Source organism: Melanostigma gelatinosum (assembly GCF_949748355.1).
Source record: "Melanostigma gelatinosum genome assembly, chromosome: 23".
In the NCBI taxonomy this organism is placed as follows: domain Eukaryota; kingdom Metazoa; phylum Chordata; class Actinopteri; order Perciformes; family Zoarcidae; genus Melanostigma; species Melanostigma gelatinosum.
The window spans coordinates 8,119,455-8,129,621 of NC_136656.1; the positions used below are offsets into that span (position 1 = coordinate 8,119,455).

The 10,167-nt window shown below is 45.1% G+C and overlaps 1 protein-coding gene across 1 annotated transcript in view; it reads right to left on the reverse strand.

Annotated features, from left to right (window-relative positions):
* The window catches only part of LOC306796653 (adhesion G protein-coupled receptor L3), a gene marked incomplete at its 5' end in the record, with an annotated part of 123,223 nt that extends 113,188 nt beyond the window's left edge, over window positions 1-10,035 (reverse strand). The window contains one exon of the mRNA XM_079295703.1: window positions 9,981-10,035. Coding sequence (XP_079151829.1) covers window positions 9,981-10,035 — 55 coding nt within the window. The remainder of the gene's footprint in view (window positions 1-9,980) is intronic.
* Between the last annotated feature and the right edge of the window lie 132 nt (window positions 10,036-10,167).

Sequence of the window (10,167 nt, forward strand, 5' to 3'; positions counted from 1 at the left end):
GAAAAACGCGATTTCAGAGAGAAACGAATCAAAAGTGAACAGGAAAAAAACAGGTTTAAAAAAAAAAAAAAAAAGGTGCAAAAACCTCGTGTTGGATAAAGACCAAAATGTGAAGGAGAATCTTTAACCACCCACAGAGGGAGAAATAATCTCATTCCACATGCATGCAGTTAAGGCAGTGCTGCTGAAATTAGCCTGGGTGGCTACGCTACAACTGGGACACGCAGCTATAATGATCTCCTTTGATCGTCTTCCTTTCTGTATTCAACATGACAGCTATCAGACACAGGGTTTAGCATGTAGAGATAATGAGAGCTGAATATGTATCGAGCAACATGTACGTGGTGCCCACGCATCAAATCCTCTGGCCGCAACCTCTTAACATGGGACATATTGGACCTGAGCATGATAAGCATGACATCGGAAAGGAATGCGAGTCTTTTTTGGCAAAAACGTGCCACACGGTTTCACACAAGCAGGTTCAGAGCTGTAATGCGTGATACAGTAGCACATTGAGATAGATTTGCACCTCAAAAAACAGCTCCGTCACTGAGAAGCTTCAGTGGTTGTGTACAGTTTCTGCTGCAAAGCATTTACAGCTCCTTATAAATCATGAAATCATTATTTGACTGAGTCCTAGTTCATGTGTTTGCATTTATGGGTGATGAGAGAACTTTGGCACCACATTTCCCATCATGCCTTATGTCAGTGGTTGCCAACCTGCGGGGTAGGGAGACCTCCAAGGAGTCATGAAATACATTTGGGGGGATTGTGAGATTATCTACAGGATAAGAAAGTGAAAAACTTTCGGGAAGTGCAGTCAGCTGCGGGCTAACTGACATTCTGGATGAAGTCATTCTACATGAGCTATAAGCACTTCTTTGAAATACAAACAGTCCTATGGGTTTAAAGCGGATTCTTTTGAGGCAAGATCTAAAACAATAATGAAACAGAAGCTTTAACTTGCAATCCATTTTACTCATTTAAGTCATGGAAAATGCAGCAAATGGGCACTCGGGGTTAAATCCTGACCTCCCACGGGTGGCCTCCGTGATCTTTACCGTGACCCCGATACAACATACCCGCCATTGTACGATGCAGAGGGCGGACATGCAGCTGAGAAACATCTGCAGTGGTCCCATGAAAATCACCTATTTTGTTTGATGCCGTCGCTCGCTGTGGAATGACATCGCTCAACTCTGCCTCTCCAGTTTCAACCTTTCCCTCAGTCCATGCCGCGGTGGAGAAAGGAGAGCATTATCACGATGAAAAAGGATCTCCTTCTAACCGCCCCCTCCTCCTCCTGCCGCCACCAAATGAGGGGGCAGTGATCACGGAGGCAGCGTGTGTGTATCAGTGCATGCCTGAATGTGTGTGTGTGTGTGTGGAGTGGGAGGCAAGAGGGAGTGCACCACTGGGGAATGTGCACCTGCAATTTTTCTCATTTGACACAGCTGGTCTTTTGTAGGGTCCCAGGCATAGGGGGGGGGGGATGTCTGTGAAAGTTATGGCTCCTACCCTTTACCCCACCTCCCAAAAAAAGACACCTTCACTATATTATTCTCCATCTCAGTTTGGAATAGCCCATGTCAAGAATTAGAGAGGGGGGGGGGGGGGGGGGGGGGGTTCTGTTTTCTTGCGCCACTTGGCTTGCGAGTATAAAGTCATCATAATCAATGGAACTGATGCCAAAAACGACAAAAATATGACCTAAGCTGTAATAAAACCAAATTATCCTTTAAGCTGAGGGTCAAGGGGAGTGTACTTGGGAGTATGTTTGGATACCGGTGATCCATGGCCTAAACTGACGATTCCTCCCATGTCCCACAGCTGTGGTGCCAAGCAGTGACCCCCCCCCCCCCCCCCCCACCCCCCCGGAGTCCTGATACAGCACATCTGCACGCCTGGTATGTGGTGGCCAATAAGGAAGATTTGTGTTCGAATGTGTGGGAAGGCTTGAGAGAAGCAAGATAAAAGGGAGGGAGGGTTTCCGTATATCTCTCTGTGTGCTGTGCATGCAGAAAAATAAATACATAAACCACAGTGTATTTTCCAGCCTGTGGAAAAGCATGAGAACTGTCGACGAGTATGACCCTGGCATCCTTCCAAACAAGTAGGCCGTCCGGTGAGCTACCATTACTCCCGTGCTATCCATTCCCCTCTCTCCTTCCTTTTATTTTAACGAGAGCACAATTAATAAGGAAATGGAACAGCCTCCTCCACAATGGAACCCTTCTTTTGTCAATGGATGTATTGAATTCCCCTTCAAGGCCACTGGGGCCACATTGGAGGCCATCTCCAGTATCGGCCCACCTCCCCCCCACACCAACACCGCTGGCTTTCTCCTGCTTGCTCCCCTCTCTCGCTTATCCTCCGGGTCTCATGGGCTAATCTGTGCCACGGTATCATTTGATCCCCCCCCCCACCCCCGCCCCCGCCCCTTTGCTGGAAATGCAGACTTTACAATACTTCATATTGATTCGCTGAGACAAAAATCACCAGTTATCGTGCATGCTTGGGCTTATTCAACAACAGAGCTGAGTGAAGAAAGAGCAGGGTCACGCACCATCTTGCCCACAATTGGCTTTTTGCGACATCTGTGTGAACTTTAGTTCGACGCAAATGGCATCAGATCTTTAGGATTCGTTGTTGGTGTGGGGACACATTCAAATTCACCCGATAAGCTTGAGTGCTGCACATGAAAAGAAAGATCAAAAGGTAAAATAACAAATTAATTCCTGAGCCCTTTTAATTTTCAATGATTCCCTTTGTTGGTCAAATAAAAGGTGCTATTGCTTCACCCTGTGTGAGTAACAAAGGCCGCTGCGTTCTCTAATGCCTCCGATTGTTCCTGAAAACGTTCAACAACGGCGACAAAGTCTGACGCGTCAAACAATACAAGACTATAATCAAGATGTACTAACAATGAGGAAATAAAAGCAGCCGCCGGTTGATTCGGTCTCATTGTTTTCAAAGAATTGTTCAAATAATATGGTCTTCACTTGCAGGCCTTTGCTTTCTTGTTCTGGCGACAGGGTGTCATTATGTCGACTTCTTCATCAGCAGAGAGTGCCCGGCGTATTTCATCGGGGGGGCAACTGGAACAGCGCTTCACTGCGTGCTGTTGTGTGGCCACTGAGCAGCACATTTACATTAGCTGAAGTAGATTCCCCTTGAAATCAGACCTGCCCGTCTCAATGTCACGAAAGAATGACACAAACACTACAACTTGGATCAATAGTCTCAGCTAGATTGCCAGATCGCTAGTACGGGTGTAAATATTATCCAATTCTGAAACAACGATCCAACGGTCGAGAGATTCAGCGACATCGATACGCAACCACAGCTCCGACCCAAAGCCCGTGTGACGTCCAGAACATTCAGACTGTCTTCGCTCTCTGCACTCCTGTGCCTCAAGCATGTGTTACACATGTCCACGCCAAAGGAAACATCAGCATGAAGTGTTTACATTGACGACATGCAATTGTATCGCTAAGGAATACCATCTAATTCATTATTCCAATTTTTTTTTAATGTATTTTAGTCATTTTTAATATCAAAAACAGTAAAAACATGACATCATTATGACAGCTTAATCAAATGGGCTTTGGGATTGTGGCATACTGTCCGCAATGTGTCTGTGATATTGGACTGTGTACCGAAAGTAGATGCATATTGAGAGGGAGAGATGAACAGCCGTAATATATAGACATCCCCCCCCCCCCACACACACACACACACACACACACACACACACACACAGAGAAAATCTAGACATCAGTACATGTTGCACCAACATGTGGCTTTTAATGGGGAGATTCCAATCTGAATAATTAGCAAATATGCATATTGTGTGGCCTTGAGGCATGCATCGCAATCATGTGCTGCAGCAGCAACAATTCATCATGTGGGTGTGGGTGGTGGGGGCGTCGACAGCCTCACTGTGCTTCGCTCGCACACTGTCACAGCCTCGCCCATGATTGAGAAAGCCTCATGGTGGAAACAAAGCTTATGGGGGCCAACCCGACAAAGCATTTGCATACGCAGCACTAGCAGTGTCGAACATCGCAGCGTGTAATCATCTGCCACGTTTTCCACAGCGCCGACTGTGTCATCAGAACACAAATATGTCACACGTGCAAACATGTATGCGGATGCATTGGATTTATTTTACAGGCGAGGGATTAAACGCATATGTTGCTCATATAGATTTCGCAGTAGGAGAGGGGGGGGGGGGGGGGGGGGGGGGGGGGGGAGTAATTCATTTCATAAATTGAGTAAAGAAGAGGTCACTGCGTGGGTTTTGTTTGCCCTTCCTGCTCCTCACATTCCACCCACGCCCCCAAATTACTGCCGGCGCCCTGCCGCTACGCTTTGTGGGAAACCCTGTGGTATTGCACGCCCACCATCTTTGCCCTGTGAGCTGGTCTGCGGGGTTTACTGAGCAATTCTCTCTCCACTCCACCCGACCATCGCAAACGTATACACGCGCACATCATGCGGCCTAATGTAAACTAACATCCGCTGCCACTTGACCTTGCTTGTCAATATCTATCCTCGTTAAACACCAGTCGGGCCAGCTGCAGGTCCACTTTAAATGGCATCATTCAGCGCTTACCAAATTATGCCTGCGCATTGGGCTCAATGAACGGGGAGGCTAACTCATTTATTTGGAAGATATACACGGGTTCCAGTTTGGACACCTATAAAACATGCAGCGGGTATTTAACCCCACCCTGCCATTCTTAATGTTGCTGTCATCCATTTCTCTTGGGTTGCAAGTTCTGACAGCAATTTGGCAATGTCTGCCGGTGCCATGGGCAGCAAAGGCCATTATTTTATTCCCCAGATCAAGCAGGTATTGATTTTTCACTCATTACAGAAGAGCATAAAAAGAGACGGGACTTCCGCGAGCCACGCGCACAAAATGCTACTCGGAATAACATGGAAGGGGAGAACTGAGAGCGAATGCAGAGAAAAGCGGACGTTAAACCCAGAATATGTACTTTAAATTCAAATGTATCAATTCTATTCAAATGAGACGCATTGACAAAACAAGACCCGCTAAAACGGCCACACAAAAAGCTTTCAGAATAAACTGGCATCTGAATGGCAACTATGGCGGCCTCCCTTAGGGTAGGTATTAAATAAGTTGGGGTTTTCTTCCCATAACTGCAACACAATTATCTGTTTTCAGGAAGCTTTGTGTGGCTTATGGGAAAAGCATAAACCATTTCCAGGAAAAAGATTTGAGAATTAAAAAAACAAAACTGTTAAAGCATTAAACCCAGAGTGTGTGTGTTTTTTTTTTAAATCTCATCAAAACCATTATCACAGTGATCACATTGTTACGGTAAAGTCAAGCAACACAATTATCTAAACTTTACATTTTGCCAGCAAACTAATTGCTTTGTCTTTCGATTAACACATGTGGATCTCAAGTCAGAGCTTTCCTGCAGCTCTCATTTTTAAAACGCATCTCTGTTGTCTAGTCATGCCTGTACTTAAGACTGAAGAGAATTACGGTCATCATCATCATGTACAGTGCAATATTTTCAGCACAGATTTAAGTGCAGTGACCGTGCAATGGGGACATACTAATGTCAAAAGGCATAAGCGGATGTTTTGCTGCCTGCACCCCGTTTAGTACTTTTCCTGGCCTTGCCTTGATATTTGTTGTCCCAGTATGTGCAGTATACTCGAGCTCCAATCTGAGCGATGTTGTACACATTTCCAAAAAACCTCATCGCATGACGCATCACTATCTTGCACAACTAGCGCTGGGGCACAAACGAGGTTGTAAATAAGAGTTTTTAGCAACGCTAGTAGTGTGGATGGCAATGTCAGTCGGTCCAGACGTAAACATCTCAACAACTGTTGGATCGATAGCGGTTAGATTTTGGATATATTGTATTTTAAGAACTTTGGTGATCCCCTGACATCTCCTCTAGCTTCAGCAGCATGATGTTGATATTTTTGTCTTTCAGTGAAATAACTGTTGGATGGATTACCATAAAATGTGGTTCTACGATGATCCCCGGACATTTCCTCACCGGGCAAAATCAGGTCAAATTTTACAATTCCAAGTATGGCCAGTTGTTTTGTGCTAATTCACACAAGGCCTATTTTCTTGTTGTTGAAAATTTGGCTGCTCATCATTAAACGCTTTGTTTACTTTCACCCGAGGGAACCAATACAAGTGTAATCCTGACCTTAATTCACCTTTATTGAACACAAAGTTATTTTCTTAAGCTAATGTCCCATTCAAAATGCATATGTAATTCATGACTATCTGCCTGTACATTACGCTGCTGCAAATGAATGATTGACATCCAACCCACTTATTTTCAAAGCTTGGAGGGGCGTCTTCACAGCCACAACAAAAACAGTACACGCCTCAGTGGGCCCTCCAAAGAACTTTCTCCCGCTTTGAAATATGAGCACAAATAAATCAGTTGTTTAATTAATTCAGCAAATTAGGCAAATCCAGGGACGCCTTCGCGGATGGAGTCGGTGCCCTGGCACAAGGAGATGAATTAAGTGGATCCGAACGGGGAGCAGCGAGACTGACGTTGAAGTTTAACGCCCTTGTTTGGTTCCAGTAGATACGGCTATCCTCAGTATATTGCTGCAGATAAATCAGCGAGAGCAACAGAGGGTGCTTGTAAGGTGCATGTTGGCGTAAGAGGATATATGCATGAAAGAAATAGAAAGACCAAAGCAAGATGGATACTCTACGTTTATTCTCTCTACACCGTCTTTCTTAGCCTCGCTTGCAGAATCGCCACTTACCTGACACTCTTCAGAAAGCTATACAAAAAAAACCGCCACCCATTACAGCCGCTCTGTCTCAGATTCCATGTGGTGGTATTAAGTGGAATGAATACGAATTCCTTTCTGGAGCATTTTTACATGCACAGAAACACATGATTAATGCGCTGCTCGGGCATGGCCAGAGTGTTTGGGACATTGCTTTTTCATTGTTATTCACTGCAACCAAACCAATGACAAGGGTGCGTTTGACTTATTTTTCAACCCAGTGACAGCATCTGCGACGGAACTTTTATATTAATCTCGCAAGACGTTGTCGAGAGATCACATGCAAGCAGGCGCACGCACAAGCAAAAGACGCATCTCCACCCACACACAGCCACAAATCCCCCACCACTCCCTTAAGCTGCATTCTATCATTGGCTTTATTCTATCACGCCCGTCCAGAAATATTCCTCATTTTCCTCAGACAAGCGTAAAGTGTCAGACAGCTGGTTCCGTGTCGACAGACAAATAAGAAGACAAGAAAGGACCGGACGCCGTGCAGCTCCAACTGCGGACTCTCAGCTAGCGCTGTATGTGCACATTTATTATACACACATGTTGTGATTATTTTGTGAAACTTGGCATGTGTGTCAGAAAAAAAAGCAGTGATATTGCCAGTGGTTTTATTCTATTCATGTGAACATGTGTGTGCATGCCTGTGCCTGGACTGCATATAGACAAAAGGGACTGTAGATCCCAAAGTAGGCCAGCATCCCCCGGAGTACGCCTTCACTCTGAGGGAGAAACATGCACAATGTGGTGAATATTCCCACTGAAGCTTCCCCAGCTGCGGAACAATTCACTGGCAACATCTGGATGTGTCTGCTTTCAGCATCAGGGTTTGTGGGGGTATTAAATGATTTCTTTTTCGAAGTCAAACTGCCAAATGATTTACTTGGGATGTCAACCACTTCATCTGGTGTTCAAACAAGCCCAAAATGCTTAAATGCAGTTCCTTTTAGGGCATTAGTTACAGCACCAAAAAAAAAAAAAAGATAGCGACCATATGGTGTCAGCTGCATCTCAGCTATTCCTACGGGATCAATGAGTGATTGATTGTTGTGCATGAGGAACTAAGAATGATTGATTTACAGCACTGTGCAGGTGTTTTTGAACTTTTTCGCCCATTTATGACACATCATGCACGCTTTGCTGCAGGTCATTTTTTCCAAAACAGTTCACACTGCTTTTAAGATTGATGAACGCTTTTTCCTGCCCTGACATACCATACTGACATGGAATAACAGCAATGGCCGATTGGAGGGTAGAGAAACATACCAGAGGGCTATGGTACGCTCGGAAAAGGTAACACTGCACCAATTTAAAGTATATTCAATTTGTGGTAGTTGGGCTAAACTAGGTAGTTGCACCTCACATTGCACCTTTAAATAACCCAGCTGTCACAGAGCGTCCTTTGGTGGACACGTTTTGGACACGTCTCTCAGACGTCCATCTCCTTTAAACCACGGCACATAAATCCCCCCCCCCCCCCCCCCCCCCATGACACTTTCTAATTGGCCCGAGGCTGATTGTCCTACAGTTGGTGTTCATCCAGCCGACGGAGCCGATGGAGGTAACATGTACTTGATGTTGTGGAGGTATTTTTACTCACTTTTCTTACTTTTCATGCCTGCTTTAAGTGCATATTGTGCGGGTAAATGCAGGGAGGTCCAGGGAGGTGTTCTGGAGGTACTTTACCCAGGAAAGAAGCCCCTTTTCTGGGGTAACATGTACTTAAAGTTGTGGAGGTAATTATATGCAAATGACATGCATTTTTCTTATTTTTGATGAAATATGCGTTTGTGGACAATAGATTTCTAGTGAGAAGACAGTGTACACTTTTTAAAAACGCAGCAGTGAGACAGAAGACTCACATGGTTAGGTCTAGAAATGCTCACACGTTGTGGGCTCGACACATCTGATGGACTGATGGCTAATAATCGTTAAAACTGACGCATATATTGAAAGCACAAGAAGAGGAACGGAAAGAAAAATGGGGGCAAAGGACATTCTTTTAATCAAACTCAAAATGGAACAAATGAACCCACCAGCAGGTTCCACAAAGGGGAGTGGAAGCGAGAACCGACTCAACATTACTTTCCATTCATGTCATTTCAATAGCTACCGAGTCATCATCAGCACCTCACACAAACACACAGCCCTGTGTTTATCCCCGCATTACTGAAAGGAGGGATCGAGTTAGTGTGATCAAATAAGTACACAGGTTAAAAACACCAACAGTGTGTAGCTATTTCTTATCAAAATGTATTGGGTAAACGCATGACATATTGCTGTCCCCCTGACCTCTTTCTATTGAGCATTAAGGCAAAACTAACCATGCCGGAAAGCGTGCCGTCATTAGCACTTCATGGTGAACTCGGTTATCCCCGCCCTGCGTGGATATCGCAGCATAAAAACTATTTAATTAGCTTGAAATCTCCCATTAATGGTTTTAGCCATATCCAATTGCCCCACTCCCAACATCCAAAGCCGACTTGATTGTGACCAGCCGCCCCATCCGCACGCACTTCCACACACCACCACTGATTTTGTTCAATCGGAATTGAAATGACTTCATTTAGTTTGCCTCTGAAACAATTCACAGAAGGCCAAAAGGGAAACGCTGCAGAGCGACAGCGGTCTCCGTTTACCGACATGTGGGAAAAGAGTCCTCGCAACTTAATCTTGAGATCTGAATGCGTGAAATGACAAAAATAAGTCATTTTAGTTTTTCCTCCTGCGATTCTCACCATACTAAACATGTGCCACGAAGCCAAAGCTGTGTGCATGATTCTTTGAAAGCAATTTCAGTTCATTTCCTATTGCCAGGAGAGCAGGCGACTGAGACAGCAGGAAGAGGGACAGATCTAAAAATAGACAGAAAATCAGAGAAACAAGAGACAAGAGAACGCAAATAAGAAAAGTGGAGAAAAAAGAGCTCCAGTTTAAGGAGTAAAAAACTGCTAATTAGCGGGAGGAGATATAGACGCCAAAAACGTGACAGACATAAGTCAACGGCTCTTAAAAAGCAAAAAAAGAGGAAATTCTGATACGGCTTCAAATCCTGCCAGTCACAAAATGAAATGCTGTGTGTTCGTCCCCACATCTGCTCCACATAGACACCAAACAGACAAACAACAGAAGCTCTGCTGAGCCAAACTCACCCAGAGCGGCTGGTGCGAAGAGGCTGGCGAAGACTAGCAGGCGTGCGGTCCACATGGCCTCCTCCCTCTTACCGCCCGCTGCTGAAGGTCCAAGTTGAGTTCAGTGTTTTTGCTGGCAAATGCCCGAATCGGGTGCTTCCTTTATGGCACGGCTCCCTCCACTGCGCCACACTTCCCACAAGACCAC